The 22,208-nt window shown below is 35.2% G+C and overlaps 2 protein-coding genes across 2 annotated transcripts; both read left to right on the top strand.

Annotated features, from left to right (window-relative positions):
• Positions 1-2,373: 2,373 nt before the first annotated feature.
• LOC121211388 (uncharacterized) lies at positions 2,374-4,026 on the top strand. Its single transcript, XM_041084148.1, has 4 exons — positions 2,374-3,154; positions 3,341-3,416; positions 3,558-3,783; positions 3,892-4,026. Exons 1-4 carry the CDS (start codon positions 2,374-2,376, stop codon positions 4,024-4,026), a joined length of 1,218 nt encoding a protein of 405 aa, XP_040940082.1.
• A 16,971-nt stretch (positions 4,027-20,997) lies between these two features.
• Positions 20,998-21,474, top strand: LOC107952503 (serine/threonine-protein phosphatase 7 long form homolog). The gene has a single exon (XM_016887751.1). It carries the CDS (start codon positions 20,998-21,000, stop codon positions 21,472-21,474), a length of 477 nt encoding a protein of 158 aa, XP_016743240.1.
• Positions 21,475-22,208: the final 734 nt, after the last annotated feature.

The following is a 22,208-nucleotide window of genomic DNA, read 5'->3' as shown; positions in this document are numbered from 1 at the left end:
GTAATCCCATCGTAAGATATAAGGTTCACGGGAGTACGTACTAGAGATGATCACTTGTATAACTTGACAGTAATTGGGCTATCCATCGAGATTTTTGAGAAATTCAACGGGATTAATAGAAGAAATAGAAATGGAAATATTGAATTGATGAGCTCACCTAAGACTAATGACATGATGTATTGTTATGAGACTAACTTGATGAATGAGTGCATGTGATAGGGAAACTACTTCATGCTTGTTGGAATTAGTACCTAATATGGTTGTATGCTAATTAACTGGTAAGTTTACTTTCCAGTTATCCAGACTTACTAAGCATATAAATGCTTACCCCCTTCAATTTTTCCTGTCTTACAGAGCTCGTGGACTCGTGAAGATTGGAATACGGTTGGAGAATCAACACACTATCGACTTGTCCTACTTTGGTATATAGATATTTCCATTTTGTTTTATGGCATGTATAGGATTTTTGGTTATTTTATTATATGTGTTATTTGGCTAGCCAATGCAAGGGCCTAAATGGTGTACTTATTCTTTTGTATATGGCCATGAGATATGGCTCATATTGATGTAGGTAGTAAACCTACCAATGATGCATGTTTATGTTTAAATGTTTCATGAGATATGATAATGCGGTTTATCATGACTGGATGATTAAAATGGAACCTAATAATTTGAGTGTGGACATAGCTTATAATGGTATACGGTTATAATATGGCCTAAGTGTAAAAAGTAAAATGTGCTATGTTAATCCCTAATACGAAAAGGATAATTTATCATGTACTAAACCATGAGATTAGGTTAACATGCAATGAGTTATGTCAAGGTTGTTTAAGAGTATAATTAGGCCATGTTAAATACCATTAAAGTATTTAAGTGTGTACGGATGATAGAGGGTGACTAAAGGCTTGGAAAATAACCCTAAAAAGGTCCACACGGGTAGACATACGGGCATGTGTCTAGGCCGTGCGAGACAAACGGTCAGCCCCCGTAGGCGTGTTACCCTGATATGTGTCCCCTGCACTTAAAATTTTAGGTCAGTTTGCTTGGTAGTAAACACACGGGTAGAGACACGGCCGTATGTCTCAACCTTGTGGAGGACACGGCCTAGCACACGGGTGTGTACTTTAAAATGAATGATGACGTCATAAATAGAATGTCCGGGTTTTTAGACACGGGCGTATCTAGGCTGTGTGAGGGACATGGGCCAGGGACACGAGCGTGTGCTTGGCTGTGTGAAGATCCCTGTGGGTTTGAAATGAAAAATAAAGCCAAATAATTCAATACAAGTGGGACACACGAGTGAGTCACTAAGCACATGGGTATGTGCTTTGCCTCCACATGGGCGTGTGAGGCATAACCGTAGTAATTCTTCTAAAATTTTCTATAGTTCTCGATTTAGTCCTGGATCACTTTTAATGTATGTTTTGGACCTTATAGATCCATAATCAGGACACTATGATGTTGTTTAGTCTATTTTAAAATTAAAATGAAATTTTATAACCTCTGTTTTCTGAAAGTGTCCGAGTATGTATCTGGTAATGCCTCGTACCTTGTCCCATTTTTGGGTACATGTAAAGGGTGTTACATTTAATGGTATCAGAACTATGGTTTAGTCGATTCTCAGACTAACGTAGCATGTATTGAGTATAGCTATACATGCCATTATACAAGTTATGATAGTGTGACATCTCCTAACCATTTTTAATTGTATTTGAATATAGTAAATGTCTTTCAATCAAGCCTAAGATGAGTATGAGGGAGCCAAGAGCCATGCTCCAGCTTCTATATAATGAGCTGTTTCTAGTAGTAGTAGACGGCCTATGTCTGAAGGCCAGGAAGAGGTAAGAGCTGCCTTCTTCGAGATGATGGATGAATGGTTTGGGATTACTTGAGAAATCGCCCCAATATACCACGACCTCCTCCGCCCCCTGCTCAGCCTGAGGGAAAGTGCCACAAGGTATGGCACCTGTGAGAATTGGTAAAACCTTAGTGGACAAACTTAGAAAATATAGGGCTGAAGAGTTTAGAGCTAAGGTTGATGATGATACTGAACAAGCCGAGTTCTTGCTCGAGAATACTGTGCGGGTTTTGGATGAATTTTTAAGTACACCCGAGCAATGCTTGAAGTGTGTTGTATCTTTTCTAAAAGATACAGCATATCATTGGTAGAAGGTTGTATCCTTAGTGATACCGAAGGAAGACATTACATGAGAGTTCCACCAAGTTGAGTTTAAAATCAGTCAAAGATTTTTAAACTCGAAGCGAAAAGAATTCCTGGAACTCAAGCAAGGAAATAAGACAGTTTCAGAATATAAGAGGGAATTCATAAGGTTAAGTCAATATGCCACTGAGTGGGTCCAATCAGAGACGAAAATGTGTAAGCGCTTCGAGGAAGGCTTGAATGATGAAATTAAGTTATTGATCGGGATCCTTGAGATACGAGAATTTGTGGCACTGGTTGATTGGGCCAAGAAGGCTAAAGAACTGAACAATGAAAGAAAGCAAGCAAAGAGAGAGGCTCGAATTTTGAATAAGAGATCTAGTGGCAGAACACACTCTTTTTCCACAAAGAAACCTAAGAGTCAACATGAGCACTCCACTGCATCGGTGGGATATTCGGGCAGAACAAGAAGCTCTAAGCGTCATAACCCGAAGTCTTCCTCCCCCAAGGTAACTAGTGTGGGAAGTGTGGATGATCAAAATTCGAGGTGTGAAAGTTGCAACAAATTCCACTTCGGCGAGTGTCAAAATAGGAGTGATGCATGCTACAGATGTGGTTCTCTTGACCACTTCCTTAAAGACTGCCCGGAACGAGTTGATAAAGAGGTGGATCTAGCCCCAAAGTCTAATGCTCCTAATTCCCAAGGTAGACCACATCAATATCTTAGAAGTACAAGTGGCACTCGAAATGTTGCCAAAGGCACAACTGCAAAACCAGAGACTCGGGCCCCGGTGAGAACTTACACGATATGTGCTAGAGTGGAAGCCTCTGCTCTTGATTTCATTACGGGTACATTCTCTCTTCATGATGTACATGTTATTGCCTTGATTAACCCAAGATCGACCCATTCGTATATTTGCATGAACATGGTGTCTAGTATGAATATGTCTGTAGAACCTACAGAGTTTGTGATTAAGGTGTCGGACCCTCTAGGCAAGTCTGTCTTAGTAGATAAGGTTTGTAAGAATTGTCCCTTCACGATTCAAGGTCATTGTTTTTCGGCTAACCTTATGTTATTGTCATTCGATGAGTTTGATGTAATACTTGGCATGGATTGGTTAGCTGTGCATGATGTGATTGTAAATTGTGGTAATAAGTATATTGAATTGAAATTCTCAGATGGTGAGATTCTCCGGATTGATTCAAGCGAGTTGAATATTCCACCGATTGTGATTACCTCAATGATGGCTCAAAGGTATATGAGAAAAAGATATGAAGCCTACCTTGCTTTTGTGTTAAATACTAAAGAATCTGAGTTGAAATTGGAATCAGTACCGATAGTATGCGAGTACCCGGATGTGTTTTTAGAAGAATTTCCCGGTTTATCTCTTATCAGAGAAGTGGAATTTGGTATTGAAATAGCACTGGGAACAACACCCATTTCTATTACCCCATATAAGATGGCCCCAACTGAGTTGAAAGAGTTAAAAGCACAGTTGCAAGAACTGACCAATAAAGGGTTAGCAAGACCAAGTTTTTCTCTGTTGGGTGCTCCTGTATTATTTGTAAAGAAAAAAGATGGTTCTATGAGGCTATGTATAAACTACAGAAAACTCAACAAGGTAACTATCAAGAACAAGTATCTATTGCCAAGGAATAATGATCTGTTTGATCAATTAAAGGGAGCCACTGTGTTTTCTAAGATAGACCTGAGATCTGGCTACTACCAGTTGCGAGTTAAAGAGTCAGACGTACCTAAGACAGCTTTCAGGACGAGGTATAGTCAATTCGAGTTCCTGGTCATGCTTTTTGGTCTAACGAACGCCCCAGCTACGTTTATAGACCTAATGAATCGTGTTTTTTGACCATACTTAGACAAGTTTATCGTTGTGTTTATTGATGATTTCCTGATTTATTCCAAGGAAGAGACTGAGCATGCGGAACATTTGAGAACAATTTTACAGATCTTATGGGACAAAAAATTGTATGCTAAATTTAGCAAGAGTGAGTTTTGGTTCCAAGAGGTTGGATTCCTCAGTCACATTGTGTCAGATGATGGCATCCAAGTTGATCCAAATAAGATATCTACTATTGTTGAGTGGAAGCCACCGAAGAATGTAGCTAAGGTTAGAAGCTCTTTGGGCTTAGCCGGTTACTATCGATGCTTCGTAAAAGGGTTTTTAATGATTGTGACTCTTTTGACGAGATTGCTGCAAAAAGATGTTAGGTTTGAGTGGTTAGAGAAAAGTCAACAGAGTTTTGAGAAATTGAAGACATTACTGACTGAAGCTCTAGTTTTAGTACAACTTGAACTGGGAAAGAATTTGTAGTCTATAGTGACGCATTCTTAAATGGACTGCGTTGCGTGCTTATGCAAAAGTGCAAAGTAATAGCATATGCTTTGAGGCAACTAAAGCCGCACGAGAAAAATTATCGAACACAGGACTTGGAACTAGCTGCTATTGTATTTCCTTTGAAGATTTGGAGACACCATTTGTATGGTAAAACTTACCGTATATTCACAAATCATAAGAGTTTGAAGTATTTGCTAACTCAAAAGGAATTAAATATGAGACAACCAAGATGGTTAGAATTGATTAAAGATTACGAGCTAATAGTTGATTACTACCGGAGAAAGGCGACCGTAGTTGTCGATGCCTTGAGTAGGAAGTCCTTGTTTGCATTGAGGGCTATGAACATGTATTTGGTGTTATCTGATGATGATTCAGTTTTGGCTGAGTCAAGAGCTAGACTGACATTTCTCCAAGAAGTTTGCACAGCTCAGATCTATGATAGTGACTTGCAGGCCAAGAGAGCCCAATGTGAGATTGGCATTGAATCAGATTTCTGGGTTGATCCTAATGGTTGTTTGATGTTTCGAGATAGGGTCTGTGTACCCAAAGATGATGAACTAGTTCAGAAAATTTTGTAAGAGGCACATGATAGCCGATTGTCTATTCATCCGGGAAGTACCAAGATTTATAATAATTTGAAGAAAATGTACTGGTGGAATGGTATGAAAAGAGATATCTCTGAATTCGTGTCGAAATGCTTGATATGTCAACAAGTCAAGGCTGAACATCAAGTACCTTCAGGTCTGTTCCAGCCTGTGATGGTCCTCGAGTAGAAGTGGGATAGGATTACTATAGATTTCGTGACGGCATTACTGTTAACCCCGAAAAAGAAAGATGTTGTTTGGGTTGTGGTTGATAGGCTAACGAAGTTGGCTCAATTTATTCCAATACGAACTAACTACTCACTTGACAAATTGGCCGACTTGTATGTATCTGAAATTGTGAGATTGCACGGGGTACTGTTATCGATTATTTCAGATAGAGACCCAAGATTCACTTCAAAATTTTGGAAGAAAGTGCAAGAAGCCTTGAGTACAAAGTTAAGTTTTAACACGGCTTTTCACCCGCAGACTGATGGTCAGTCTGAGCGGATGATTCAGATTCTTGATGACATATTACGATGTTACATCCTTGAATTTCAAGGCGGTTGGAAAAAATATTTACCATTGGTGGAATTCGCCTACAACAACAACTTTCAGGCAAGTTTAAAGATGGCACCTTACGAGGCATTGTATGGCCGGAAGTGCTAGACTCCACTGTATTGGATAGAGCTCAAGGAAAGCTAGATTTACGGAGTTGATTTAGTCAGGAAAACTGAAGAAAAGATTAAAGTGCAATGCTATTGTTTGAAAGCGATGTCGAATAGGCATAAGTCATATGCTGATTTGAAAAGAAAGGAGATTGAATTTCAAGTTAGAGATAAAGTATTCTTGAAAGTATCTCCACAGAAAAAGGTTTTGAGATTCGACCGGAAAGGGAAATTGAGCCCGTGATTTATTGGACCATATGAGATTACCGAAAGAGTTGGACCATTAACCTATCAGTTAGCGTTGCCATCCGAGTTGGAAAAGATCCACGATGTATTCTATGTGTCCATGTTCCGTAGATATAGATCAGACCCCTCTCATATGATTTCACCGACAAAAATTGAGATTAGAGCGGATATGACTTATGGTGAAGAACTGGTTAAGATTTTGGCTCGGGAAGTCAAACAGTTAAGGAACAAGAATATAGCCTTGGTAAAAGTTTTATGGCATAGGCACGGAGTAGAAGAAGCCACATGGGAACCTGAAGAAACCATGAGAGGTCAATATTCGAACTTGTTTACTGGTAAGACTTTCAAGGACGAAAGTCCTTAAGGGGGAGAAATGTAACATCCCAAAATAGGGCTTAGTCGAAATAGTAGTTTTAGGACCACAAATCTGATGTTAAAATATTTATTTCATGATCATTATGAGGTCTAGGATATGAAAATAAGTATGTGTTAAAGTTTCATGAAAAATTCTAAGTATTAGGTGTCCAATTGGAAATTAGGGACCAAATTGAATAAATTGCAAAACTTGGATTCTAGAAGCAATTAGTATGAAATTGCTATGGATTATTAATTAGAGGTCTTTAAGGAGTAATTTTTCCAATTTCTAAGTTTTTGGATGAAAATTGGCATGCATGGAAAATTTTGGAAGCTTAGTAAGTAAGGACATTTTGGTCATTTGGTAATAAACTAAATAAAGAGGGAAAAATCAAGACAAAATCATCTCATTTTCTTCTCCATGTTGTCGAAATTCTAAGGGTCTCCATAGCTAGGGTTTTAAACTTTTTTAAGCTCAATAACCCTGAGAAACCAATTCCGAAGGTCGACCGTGGAAAACGAAAGGTTTCGGAATAGCCGAAATACGAAACCGAAGCAATTACCAGGTAAGTTCGTATAACTCGAAGTAAATTCTTAATATATTTAAACATGTGTGTTCTTGAATGTTTAAAAATTTAGATATTCATTGTATGATAATTTATGTAATGTGCTTGTGTGAATGAAAGATGATAAATGTCCCGGTTGAAATAGAAAGGGAAATCCGACAGATAAATTATGGCTTACATGATATGAGATCCTGCATGTGTTACAGAAAAAAGTTTAGCCCGGACGGGTAACCCGATGATCTCAAAATAGAAATGATCTAGCCCAGACGGGTGTTCAATGAGTGATCGAGCCTCCCGAAGAATATGGGTGCATTAAGGATTTAACCCAGACGGGTAACTCGATTGATAATTGAATTTAGCTTGGATTGGCAATTCAGATCCAAGCTTATGAGAGCAATTGTCATTGAAAGGGATTTAGCCTGGACTGTTAATCCCGACATTGCTCTATTAGTTAATACTACGGGGGATTTGGGATTTAGCCTGGACTGTTAATCCTGACATTGCTCTATTAGTTAATACTACGGGGGATTTAGCCTAGACTGGTAATCCCACCGTAAGATATAAGGTTCACGAGAGTGCGTACTAGAGATGATCCTGACATTGCTCTATTAGTTAATACTAATGACATGATGTATTTTTATGAGACTAACTTGATGAATGAGTGCATGTGATAGGGAAACTACTTCATGCTTGTTGGAATTAGTGCCTAATATGGTTGTATTCTAATTAACCGGTAAGTTTACTTTCCAATTATCCGAACTTACTAAGCATATAAATGCTTACCCCCTTTTCTTTTCCCTGTTTTACAGAGCTCGTGGACTCGTGAAGATTGGAATACGGTTGGAGAATCAACACACTATCGACTTGTCTTGGTTTGGTATATAGATACTTCCATTTTGTTTAATGACATGTATATGATTTTTGGTTATTTTGTTATATGTGTTATTTGGCTAGCCAATGTAAGGGCCTAAATGATATACTTTTTCTTTTGTATATGACCATGAAATATGGCTCATATTGATGTAGGTAGTAAACCTACCAATGATGCATGTTTATGTTTAAATGTTTCATGAGATATGATGATGCGGTTTATCATGACTGGATGATTGAAATGGAACCTAATAATTTGAGAGTGGACATAGCTTATAATGGTATACGGTTATAATATGACTTAAGTGTAAAAAGTAAAATGTACTATGTTAATCCCTAATACGAAAAGGATAATTTAGAATGTACTACACTCATGCAATGAGTTATGTCAAGGTTGTTTAAGAGTATAATTAGGCCATGTTAAATACCATTGAAGTCTCTAAGTGTGTATGGATGATAGAGGGTGACTAAAGGCTTGAAAAATAGCCTTAAAAAGGTCCACAAGGGTAGACATACGGGCATGTGTCTAGGCTGTATATAAGACACGGTCAGCCCCCGTGGGTGTGTTGCCCGACCGTATGTCCCCTGCACTTAAAATTTTAGGTCAGTTAGCATGGTAGTAAACACACGGGTAGAGACACGACCATGTGTCTCAACCGTGTGGTGGACACGACCTAGTACACGGGCGTGTTCCTTGGCCGTGTGCCTCAAACTGAAGGATGATGTGATAAACAGAATGTCTGGGTTTTTGGACACAGGCAAAGACACGGACATGTCTAGGCTATGTGAAGGACACGAGCGTCTACTTGGTCGTGTGAAGATCCCTGTAGGTTCGAAATGAAAAATAAATCCAAATAATTCAACACGGGTGGGACACACGGGCGTGTCCCTAAGTACACGGGTGTGTGCTTTGCCTCCACACGGGCGTGTGAGGCATAACCCTAGTAATTTTTCTAAAATTTTCTATAGTTCTTGGTTTAGTCTCGGATCACTTTTAATGTATGTTTTGGACCTTTTAGGTCCATAATTGGGACACTACGATGTTGTTGAGTCAGTTTTAAAATTTTTTGAAAGTGTCCAAGTATGTCTTTGGTAACGCCTCGTACCTTGTCCCGTTCTCGGGTACGGGTAAGGGGTGTTACAACGGAAAACTTCCATAGAGATTATAAGAATAAAGATTGGAAAAATGAACTCGTGAACATGGGTAAAATTTTTTTTTTTGTATTTATTTCAAAAATTACTTATCATATTTTTTGTTGTTTTTAAAGTGATGATTTCAAATTAAATATGTAGCTCATGAGTTAAAACTGCGAAGATTCAAGCAGAGGTTCGCGAGGCTTGAATCTCAAATGTCATCTTTACCAACAGATATCCAAACATGGTTGGGTAGCATGGAGTACTGGCAATGGACTCAAAGTCACGATGAGGGGATTCGGTATGGGCAGATGACGACCAACCTTCTAACAGTCTATTTTTCAATGAAATCGAAATTGTGGTTTCGGGATCACAAATCTGACCTAAAAATAAATTTTATTTTTATTTTATTAAATGGTCCTTATTATGATAGATATGACATGTGAAAATTTTGATACGGAAATTTTATCGATTTAGTGCTTAATTACGAGAATGACTAAATCGCATAAAATGCGAAAGTTAAATTCTAGTAGCTATAAGGTTAAATAGCTATGAAATTCAAAACTAGAGATCCTTATATGGCAATTAGACCATTAAGAAAAATATGTAGATTTTTCTTGGTGATTCACCCATTGGAATATAGAAAAAGGGCAAGGACTAAATTGGAAATTGCAAAATACTTAATTAATTAGAAGATGAAAAGAAAATATCATCTTATTTTTGTCATCTTCAACCTAAAAACACATGGAAACCCTAGGAGAGAGAGAAGAAACTTTCAAGGCCTAATTGGGTATCCCTTTTTAGTAATTTTGATATTTTTGAAACCGAGATAGTCTAATCTACCTATTTGAGGGATTAATTTGAAAAGTTATCAATGTACGAAAAATGGGTCATGGATGTATATGCTGGAAATTAGAAATTTATGGTCGAAAATGAAAGATTATTAATAGATAAAAAACTTTTACAAAGTGATTTTTGATAAAAACATGATTTAGGGACTAAAATGTAAAGTTGTAAAATTTGATGAAAAATTCTAAATTTTTATGAGTACATGTGCTGTAAATTTTGTAATGGGGCTTTGTTAGGCTTGGAATAGGGAGTAATTTGCACAAGTTTCATTTTACGAGCCTAGGGATGAAATCAAAATTTATGTAAAAGTTAAGGGAAAAATGGTAAGCCTAGGACTTAAATTGAGTCCATTTAAATATGAAATGTGTGAAATTGATGGTTAAATTCATTTATATAGATCCGAACAACACTAATTCGAAGTTAGATAGGAAAAGAAAAGGTTTCTAATTAGTAAATTTCTAACGCGAATAGGTGTCGAGGTAAGTTCGTATAACTTAATTGAGCATGTAAATATATGTAATTGAATGTTGTGATTGTATAGAATGTGACTTACGTTGATGTACATTATTTGAATGTTGTGATGAAAAAATTAATTTATGCTTTAGATGGTGATAAAGGGTTAAGTCCCGATTGAATGTTGAATTCCGATGATTATATGAGCTTTCCTGAAACTAATAAGGTCCTACATTTGTTGCTGACGGGATTTAGCTCGGACGAGTAATCCCATTGCCCTTGTTACAGAAAAAATTTAGCCCAGATGGGTAATCCCAATATAATACCTCTTGAGCATATGTTATGATTAGGGTTTAGCCTAGACTGGTAATCCTAATCGAGCTCTTCTGAGCATACATTATATAAAGGATTTAACTTGGACTGGTAATCCTATTATACGATATGTGGCTCGAGAGAGTGTTTCTTGGTTAAGTGCCCTAATGGGTACCCTTGAATAAGAAAATCATCGGATTATTGAATCGTACACTGCAAGTGTACTACTTGAGCATCCATCAAAATTCAATGATTCAATGGACATATAACTCATGACATAGTATGAGAATTTTGAGATGAAATGATAATGTCTTGAAAGAGTATTGCATGATGAGCTCATCTATGTTACTTGATTGATATGAAGATTTTGATGACTAATATGTTTGATTGGATGTATGTGTTTAGGCAATTTAGCCAATGGATGGAAAACATGACATTGTATGCTTAGATTTAATAAACGGGATTGGTAAGTTTAGTTTCTGTTATACAAACTTACTAACCATGTAATGCTTACTCCACTTATTTTTCCCAATTTTATAGTGTTCAGAAGCTCGTGAAGGTTAGAAGATCATTGGAGCATCTTCACACTATCAACTAGCTATTTTGGGTATATATAGTAGAATTATTTTGATAAAATGGCATGTATAGGACAACTTGACCATTAGTGGCTTGATAGTGATGTTTTGTAACCTAGCCATTGGAATGGCTAGTAATGGTTCATTTTGGTATTACTAAGTAGGTTATTATGATATATATATATACACATGTGCAATGTTAAGTATATGTGATCAAATGTTGTTATTGTCTAAGTTAAACCAAGGTAAGTTTATAAACACTTGAGCTTGCAATGATATGCCATGTTGAATGATGGAATTGCTTATTTTGAATGCTTGGAATGGTTGGTATTGGTTGTGTGTTTCAAGTACAGGTCTTGGGTGAAATTTTGGGTGAGAAATAAAGTTAGAAATGGTTTCATTTTGTCCACACGGGCAGACACACAGGCGTGTGTCTAGACCGTGTGTAACACATGGCCTGGTAACATGGGCATGTGGTTAGGCCATGTGTCCCCTGTACCATAATTTTGAGAAACAGAATGCTCAGAATTGAGCACACGGGCAGAGACACGGGCGTGTGTCTCAGCCGTGTGTGCCACACGGCCTAGAACACGGACATGTGTCTTAGCCATGTGAAACCTACACCTAATTTCGAATTGAATTAATTAACCACACAGCCTAGCACACAGACGTGTGGCATGGCCGTGTATGCAAGTCAAAGAGCTACACGGGGTCGAACACGGGCTGCAGCACGGGCGTGTCCCAGGGTCACACAGGCGTGTGAGCCTTGCACATTGGAAAAATTTTGTTATTTCGTAAAAAAATCTTAGAGGTCCTGATTAAGTCCCGACTCGACTCTAATGCTCGTATTAGGCTTCGAGGGTCTAATTGAGGGACATTTTGAATGATCTCATTTGATGAATATTAATTTACATAAATTATTTATAAAATGTTCTGAAATTTTTGGTAATGCTCTGAAACCCCGTTTCGATGACGGATATGGGTTTAGAGTGTTACATTTAGTGGTATCAGAGCTACGATTTAGTCGATTCTTGGATTTGACGTAGCAAACATGAGTTTAGCTATACATGCCATTATATAAATTGTAATAGTGTGATGAACCCTGATCATTTTAAATGTGTTTTTCATATAATAATCTCATCCAATCGAGCTAGAGCTGAATCCGAGGAAGCTGAGAGCAATGCTTCAGCTTCAGTTCAAAGAGTTATGTTTGCGTCTGGTAGTGAAAGGCCCGTGTCTGAGGGCCAAAGTGAAGAGGCAAAACAAGCCTTCTTTCAAATGATGAATGAATGGTTTACACAATACCTGAGAATAAACCCCGCTGTACAACAACCTCCCTCACCTGCTCCTCAATCGTTTCCTGAGGTACTACAGGGTGCTGAACCTGTTAAAATTGGTAAGTCTCCGATAGATAAAATTCGTAAGCATGGGGCAGAAGAATTCAGAGCTACCGTAGATGATAATCCGGAAAAGGCTGAGTTCTAGCTAGAAAATACTATTCGGGTTTTTGATGAATTATCTTATACACCTGCTGAATGCCTGAAATGTGCAGTATCTCTACTGAAAGATACACCTTATCATTGGTGGAATAGCATAACTTTAGTGGTACCGAGAGAGAATGTCACATGAGAATTCTTCAAAGCTGAATTTAGGAAGAAGTATGTGAGTCAGAAATTTATGGATCAGAAAAAGAAAGAATTTTTAGAACTCAAACAGGGAAACATGATTGTATCCGAATATGAACGGGAATTTGTTCGGTTGAGCAAATATGCCCGAGAATAGATTCTAACTGAGGCTGAGATGTGTAAAAGCTTTGAAGAGGGTTTAAATGAGGATATCAAGTTATTGATTGGAATTCTCAAAATAAAAGAATTTGTGGTGTTAGCCGGTCGAGCACACAAAGCTGAGGAATTGAGTAAAGAAAAGAGACAAGCTGAAAGAGAGGCTCGGATTTCTGAAAAAAGAACTATGAGTAAGTTACAATTATTTGCTTATAAGAAATTAAAGAAGTATTATCATCGTATTACCACCTCTACGGGATATTCTGGAAGAGAGCGGGGCTCTCAACGTTCTAACCCGAGGTCTTCATCTCCGTCTGTGACTAGTATGGGTAGTGTCGGTAATCCCAAACTGAAACGTAAACATTGTAAGAAATTTCATCATGGGGAATGTCAGTCTAGAAGTGAAGCTTGTTTCGGATGTGGTCCACTTGACTATTTTCTCAGGGATTGTCCTGAAAGATCTAGAAAAGAAATAGAACCAGCTCTAAATCCTAGTAATCATGTTGCAAGAGGTAGACCCCAGACGTCATTACTGGTACGTTTTCTCTACTTGATATTGATATTACTACATTGATTGATCTTGGTTCCACATATTCATATAAATGCACGAACTTAGTGACTGTTAAAAATTTACCTGTTTAATTCACTGAATTTGTGGTTAAAGTTTCAAACCCCCTAGGCTAGTGTGTTATGGTGGATAAAGTTTGTAAAAACTGTCCGTTGATGGTAAAAGGTTATTGCTTTTCGGGCTGACTTGATGTATTATTGCCATTTGACGAATTTGATGTGATATTGGGAATGGATTGGTTAACCCGATATGATGCAGTGGTGAATTGTAAGCAGAAATATATTGTATTGAAATGTGAGAATGGTGAATTACTTCATGTTGAATCTGATAAATTAGATGGATTACCTAATGTGATTTTAGCAATATCATTCGTCATCTTACGAGATCCACACGTTGCAACGCACATTGCGTATATGGAGGAACGAATTTCCTGTAATGCCTGATGTCTCAAATAAGGAAGTTCCACCGTCTGCTTTTGAGATGGTGCCTGACCATACTCTCTGTAGACATCCTAAAGGTCGGCCATAATCGACAAGAATTTGAAATGAAATGGATGTCAGGGAGATAGGTGAACCCAAACTGTGCACTGTGTGTCGAACATCCGGACACAACCAATCAACATGCCCACATTGTGTTTATGTTTCCGGTCAATTGTCTTGTAATGCCGGACTCAAAGATGACGAATGATATATTATTAACCGCTTGTTCTTGTAAAAACATTGTAAAAATATGAAAAATTAGATAAATGGTATGAGAAAAAAATTAAAATTACATGGAAAGATAGATAATTTAAATGAAATAAGAAAAAATAAATTTAAATGAAAAAAATAATATAAATGAATTGAGAAAAAATTTAAATTTACAAGGAAAGATATATAATTTAAATGAAATGAGAATAAAAATAAATTTGCATGGAAAGATAAATAATGTGAATGAAATGAGAAAAAATATAAATTTAAATGAAATGAGGAAAAAATTAAATTTAAATGAAATTAGAAAAAAATTAAATTTGCATAGAAAGATAGATAATTTAAATGAAATGAAGAAAAAATTAAATTAAAATGGGAAGATAGATAAATTATATGAAATGAGAAAAAATTAAATTTAAATTGAAAAAAAATAATTTAAATGAAATGGAAATGGAAATGACAATGGAAATGAAATTGGAATGAATTGAAAAAAAAGTGATCTGACATATGAGGTAGGCCTGCGTTAGACCTAGGCCCGAGAAATGGGATGGCTTTGGCCGACACGAGCAAGTTGAAAAAAAATGAAATGACATGTTATAGGCATGATAAATGGGGTGTCAGGGCTAAAAAATCCCCCCAAAAAATGAAACGGGAAATTTTTTTTATTTTAAACAAATTTAAAATTTTGCAATGAAATGATATTTAAATTGACAAAAAATTTAAATAAAATATGAAAAAAATTTAAATGACCCTAATATTGAGACTACTTCTAAGTAATATGAAAAAAATATGAAACGAATTGAAAAAAAAATTTATTGTAGAAACATCGGTTGTAGAAACAATTATCAAATTCAATATGAAATTCTAAATAAAAGTTGTTTTACTTTGTACCCATTTAACTTATAACTCATTATCACCTTTCTAAGCTTTACTAATCTATTGTAGAAACATCGGTTTAGCTTTCGTCAACCAAAATTAATCTTTCATTAGAAAATAGCAATCAAATATTTATTGCTCATAAAACAAATAGAGATTTTCTTTTCAGAATATCAACAACTATATATATATTTTCTCGAGTATTACTCAATTACCAAGTCAAAGTCTTTCAATAGTTCAAACCATCTGCGCTGTATCATATTCAGATCTTTCTATACCATCAGATACTTTAAAGTTTTATGATCAATACATATATGGTATTTTTCACCACACAGATAATGTTGCCAAATTCTCAATGCCAACACAATAATTGCCAATTCAATATCATATATCGGATAATTCTTTTCTTGAAATTTTGTCTGTCTAAAAGTATAGACCATTACTTTGTGTTCCTTCATCAAACTACAATCTAATCCATATTACAGTAATAATGAATTCCTTACCTGATCCAGGTTGAACCAGAACTGATGCTTCTGTCAACAGAGCTTCCAACTGATCAAAACTTTTCTACCATTTATCGATCCATTCCAATCTCACATCTTTCTATAATAACCATGTCATTAATGTAATTATTTTAATAATTAACATCAAGGTTTTGAATTATTCTGAAGTCACAATCATCAGATAAATTTAAAACCATGGTGTTATAATAAATCTGACACTTCAACAATATAGATAGAACAATACTTCAACTTTAATAATATTTCCAAAATAGAAGAGGAAAACCAAAAGTAATCCCAATAGCAACCAGTGTCATAATAAAATTTCTATAATCTGAAGTCCATATCATTTGACTTCCATGATCAAATCAGAATTTATAGCAGTAATACATGTAAGTACCTTCAATCAATGAATATTCCTTACAGACAACCCATAATAATGACAAGAAAACCGAGATAATGAAATCCAAGTTGCGAAATTATACTAAATTTCCTAGAAGATAATCCATATTGAATAATAAAAAGCATGATGACATATCAGAGAAAGTCCAAAAGAGTAATATTGCACATTCACACTATAAATAGTTATAATAAAGACAGTGTAACTTGCACATTTGCTATTCAGAACTTTAACCAACAAAAGTAGAAAATAGTATCATACGAATTTCATCATCCAATTTTCTATCAAACATGCTGAATCAGGAAACTCGAGAAAGATAGAGCAATACCGTTTATGAATCAACCAGACTTACAATAATTTCCATCTATTACCATGTTTAGCCAACCTTTCCATGTAATGATTATAGCATTTGAACATAAACAATTATATATATACCTTTGAGAATAATAATACATATAGAATACTCATATAAAATACCTAGAAGAGATTGTTGTAATATACCCGATTATAACAGTTGTATTCAAATATTTTTACAATTTCATCATTAATCCAGTGACATATCAATAATTTCACATCATTCAATTCATTCACGAAGCTTATTTGGCAGAAATTTTTAGTTAACTCATTCTGTAGATACCATATCTGAATAAGTCGACTTCCCATAAATAACTTTTTCTTTAACAGTGACACTGAGTATTTCAAATAGTTTTTCAGAAAAATTCGATATCTCTCTTCAGAATCCATCTTTAATTACTAACCCATTCTCAGTTTTAACTGCTTTATTTATCATTCAGCCACTGAATTCTCCAGTTCCACATTTCTGAACTAAATTAATATAAATCTTATGAATTTTATTACATATAAGTGTACTAATAAGGGGGCGAGATCGTAAAACCTCACAATTTAACTTTCATTTATGTACTCATATAACATAACATTTATCATTCTCATATACTATAAAACATTTATCCGTACCTTTTCAATTTCTATTTCATCATAAGTAACATTTTACTCGGATACTTGAATATCACTTTCAGAATTATCGAAATTAGCTCGGTTGGAAAGCATCTTTGTCTATTTGTGGAACAATTCTCATAAGAGTCGGGAGATATCACACTATCACAGGTTATATAATGGCATGTATTTCTAGACTTCACATATGCTATGTTCAGTCCGAGAACCGGCTAAACCGTAGTTTTGATACCAATAAATGTAACACCCCAACCCATATCCGTCACCGAAATAGGGTTACAGAGCATTACCGGTAATTATAGAATATTTTCAAATAATTTGAGTAAATTACTATTCATAGCAAAACTCTCCACTTGAGTCATAGTTTCTAAATTATTTATATCGTGAGCTATAGAATTCTAAATTAAGATCAGCTTGATTTTTCCGAATCTAGACTCAAATATCTTTCTACCATAAAATTTTTAGAATTTATGGTTTAGCCAATAAGTACAGTAAAATCTTCAAATTTACCCCTATTTTGCTATTTGACTGCTTTGACCTTTCTTTACTAAAAATTAATTATCTCTTAGTACGGGGTTTAGACAATGTTTCCGTTTTCTTCTATTGAAAATAGACTCATTAAGAATTTTAAATTATAAATTTGAACCCCTAATTATTTTTTACAATTTTTGATGATTTTCCAAAGTCAAAACAGGGGAACCCAAAATCATTCTAACCTTGCCTCACAAAATTTATTATATCTCATAATTTATAACTCCATTGCTTACACCGTTTCTTCTATGGAAAACTAGGCTCAATAAAATTTAATTTCATATTTTATTCAACCTCTAATTCGATTTCCATCATTTTTGGTAAATTTTCAAAGGTAGACTATGCTAATACATACATAATCACCATATCATTATTTCATAAATATACCAAACCAATCATCACTAGCCATTCCAATGGCTAGGTTTCAAACCACAATTTACAAGACAAGATTTAGTCGAATTAGCCTATACATGCCATTATAACCATGATTGTTTTACCTTATACACTGAATGAACTGTTGGATAGTGTGAATGATCTCCGCCAAGCTTCCAATCCAGCGAGCATTCCGATTTACTATAAGACAGGGAAAAATAAAACGGAGTAAGCATATAATGCTTAGTAAGTCTGTATAACTTAGTAATAAACTTACATCCATTCATCATCAAAATAAATATAAAGGGACATAATCAAATCATTTAATCTCACAAGCCATATCACAGATTCTCATCACCTTTATTAGTCACATATTTCATATAAACTTCAAGAAACACATATGAATTCATCAATATTTAGATTCTCATACACACATGTTTTTCCACAACATGTATTCACATAAAATATATACAAATTATTTCCATGTATTTCAGATATATTTTATATTAATTCCTCTCGAGTTCCGATATATTTCATGTCAGGACTTTACTCAATAATCAATTGCTCTATTGATAATCACTCGGGTAGTACACTCAAGGTTTACTAATCTATTCTCATAGATGAATGTATTCATCAAACCATTTCATGTTCATATATAAACATCTCACACTTCCATATTTCATTTCATGTAACATATTTTCATATTTACACATATCATGTCTCAATCTATAACCATTTATCTCAATTTCATATTTGTTCATATTAGAACTTTGCCCGTTGAATTTATTTAAATTGCCGATAGATTCTTATGTAGTACACTCATAGTGTACAAATCATAATCCGTCAATTCATATCCAGTAGTACCTTTTAGGTACACTCTCGAGCCACATATTATACAACATAATTACCAGTCCAGGCTAAATTCTGTCTGTAACGCATATAATCTAAGGGCTTTATCGGATTACCAGTCCAGACTAAATCCTTTATATGAAAAAGAATTCCCTATAGAGTCAAATCTAGATTACTAGTCCAGGCTAAATCCAGTCAATTAGGATTACTAGTCCAAGCTAAATCCTAATTGAAACATATGCTCGAGAGACCTATTTCGGATTACCCGTCCAGGCTAAATCTTTTCCATAATGAGATCAATGGATTACTCGTCCGAGCTAAATCCTTTCCGCAACACATGCAGGACCTCATTTCATATAGGGAAGTCACCACTATCCATCGATAATCATTATTCAATCGGGACTTACCATTTATGGGATATTATCATTTATTGGGCTTTATTGAATATCCTTAATTTCATAATATATATATATGATTTATATATCATCACACACATATATATACCATCACATTCATACAATTAGATTTAAGCATATTAACATGCATAGTTAGGTTACACGAACTTACCTCGATAGTTGTTCGTGTACATAAAATCTATTAATTCGACATTTTGTCCTTTCCTCACTCTAACTCCATATTTGAGCTACCCGGATCTATATGAGTAAATTTAACATCAATTTAATGCAATTCATACTCAATTTAATCCAATTTATATTTTAGGCAAAATTACTATTTTGCCCCTTTTAATAAATGACGATTTTGTCCCTAGGCTCAGAAAATGAAATTCATGCAATTTATTCCTTATTCCAAGCCTAAATATTTTCATATATAACAATAGCAGCCCTTGAATTCCATGAAATTTCAAAATTTTCCATAAATTCAACCACTTTACACTTTTATCCCTAAATCAAGATTTCACTCAAAATTCTTTAATAAAGTACCTTTACATATCCATTAACATCTCAATTTCATCATAAAATAACTAAAATCATATAAACTTATCAATGGTATCTTCCAAAACTTCCAACAAAATCAAAAACTAATGAAATAACAAGTTGGACCTAATTGTAAAAGTCCAAAAACATAAAATTTCAAAGAAAAAGCAAGAGTTGAACTTACTTGAAGCTAAAATATGAAAGACCAACTCAAACCCTCTTCAATGGCTATTTTTGATAGAAAATTGATGAAGAAAATGTCTAGAAACTATTAAAATAACATTTGGCCATATAAACTTTATTTTAATTCTAATTTTGTCCCTAATCACATGAATATCTTTGATTTTTTTTACGTCATGCCGCCTCAGCCATTTAATATGGTCTATTTTCCCTTTTAGTCCTCCTTTATTTACAATTAAGCTATTTAATCACTTTAGCAAGTTTTGCATATTTTTCAATTTAGTCCTTTTTAATTAATTGACAACCGAAACGTTAACATTTTCTGACAAAACTTTAATACTACCATATTGACACTCTGTAAATATTTATAAAAATATTTATCGCTTGGTTTATAACACCGAGGTCTCGATATCTTTTTTTCTCAATTAATTAACCTAATGAATTTTTATAAACACAAATTTACTAATTCAAAAATCTTTTAAAAACCACATTTAACTCATAAATATTAAATAATAAAATTTACAAGCTCATTTGCCAGATTTAGTGGCCTTGAACCACAGTTTCCGACATCACTGAAATTTGGGCTATTACAAAATTTACTTGGTTAAAAGAAAACTTTTAGCATCTTCCGAGCAGTCCAACGTAGATGAATATTATCTATGCTGCAAGAGCATTCATTCTTCAACTTATAGGTGGGATATTATTGCCGGACGTCAACCAAAATAAAGTCCCAATAATGTATCTCCCCTTATTAGAGGATCTCGAGCTTGCTGGAAGATTTAGTTGGGGCTTTGCAGTGTTGGCATGCTTATACAGCGAGCTTTGTCGAGCGATAAAGCCGTATGAAAACAATGGCTGATTACTACCTTCTACTGCAATCTTGGGCATTATACCGAATGCCATTTCTGGCATCAGTGAGCCACCAATCGTATGTGTGGCCACTCGTTAATAGGTAAATATATAGTTCAATTTTGCCATCTATTTTTTAATTGTATAGTATAGTATACTTTTTTTTTGCATGGAAAAAATAATCTGATAATTTATTCATTTTTTTAGATTGGCAACTGTACCGGGAATCGAGCGATCGTTCACCATACCTATGTACTATATGATGATAGAGACTCATTCCAGGGATGGCGTAAAATACGATTCCAAATCTTTCTTTTTTAAATACAATAATTACACAAGAAAAAATTAAAATAATAATGTGTTGTCTATATTATGCCGTTTATATGGATGCCATACGTTGAGGAAGATATCGTGGCGCTCATACCATCATGGGTTATCGAGCAGCAACAGCTGTTCGTGTCAAATGTGTCGTTGATTCATTTCTATATGGTGGAGTGGCATAATGGAGGTCAGGTTTTGAGGCAGTTCAGTTGCGCACAACTTATACCGAGCCCTCCCGTCGACATCACAGAAGTCCACGGAATGGACAAAAAGGGTTCGGGTCGGGACGCTTTAAATTGTGCGCAAAAACATGAACCGTATATCTTTCTGTGGAATGATCAACATTCGAGGCGCCCTCCCTTGTATGTCTTAGAGGGAGGGTTCTCTTCTATGCATAAGTACGCAATATGGTATATGGCATACGGGAAACCCTTTATATTCCAATGTCGTTACATGTTAATCCAAAGAGATACGCAACCAAAATCTTCCCGATGGCAACAAAGGAACGCACAACCGCGCTATAACTGAGTTCTACCATTCAGGAACATCGAATCTGATATTGCCTCGAACCTCAATCTCAAGCCCCAATATGAAGCATTCGGCTCATCATCACACCACTCGGAGCCCGAGCCTGAGCAATAAATTCCTCTATCGTTCGAGGATATTTTTGGTGACGGCCTGGAGCCTTAACATTCGACACAGTCTGGATCGTCCTCATACCACCTGGAACTCGGTCCCGAAGAACATACACCTACCACTGAGGATATTTTTCCATCGGCACCTCCGGTCACCCAATACCCATTAACTCCCGATTATGGTATATATGATTATTCTACTTTTCTAAGTATACCGGACGGGACACCAGAGGCCGGACCGAGCAATTATCAAACGCCTCAGCAAGGTGAACGGCATCGTCGACAGAGGCATCTGGACAGTTACACGCCAGCGCCGGGGATGTCGCCGAGATCACGACAATTTTAATTTTTATCTGTAAATATTTACTTTATTTTATAATTATTCTATTTTTAATATTATTTTAATTTCTCTAAAATAATTATTTATTTTAATAAATGACTTCGAAATATTTAATTAAAAAATATAGTACAAATAAGTAATAGAAATTGACAAATTAAATTTACAGACACAATAAAATACAAACATTCTAAAATATTAATACAAAAAAATATAAAATTCAAACAAAAATAATATGCACTAAATTAAATTTAAACACCCAACAAACTATAAACATATGGGTAAAATTA

Source organism: Gossypium hirsutum, chromosome A02, assembly GCF_007990345.1.
Source record: "Gossypium hirsutum isolate 1008001.06 chromosome A02, Gossypium_hirsutum_v2.1, whole genome shotgun sequence".
Taxonomy (NCBI): Eukaryota; Viridiplantae; Streptophyta; class Magnoliopsida; order Malvales; family Malvaceae; genus Gossypium; species Gossypium hirsutum.
This window is presented reverse-complemented; position numbering and strand designations above follow the sequence as displayed.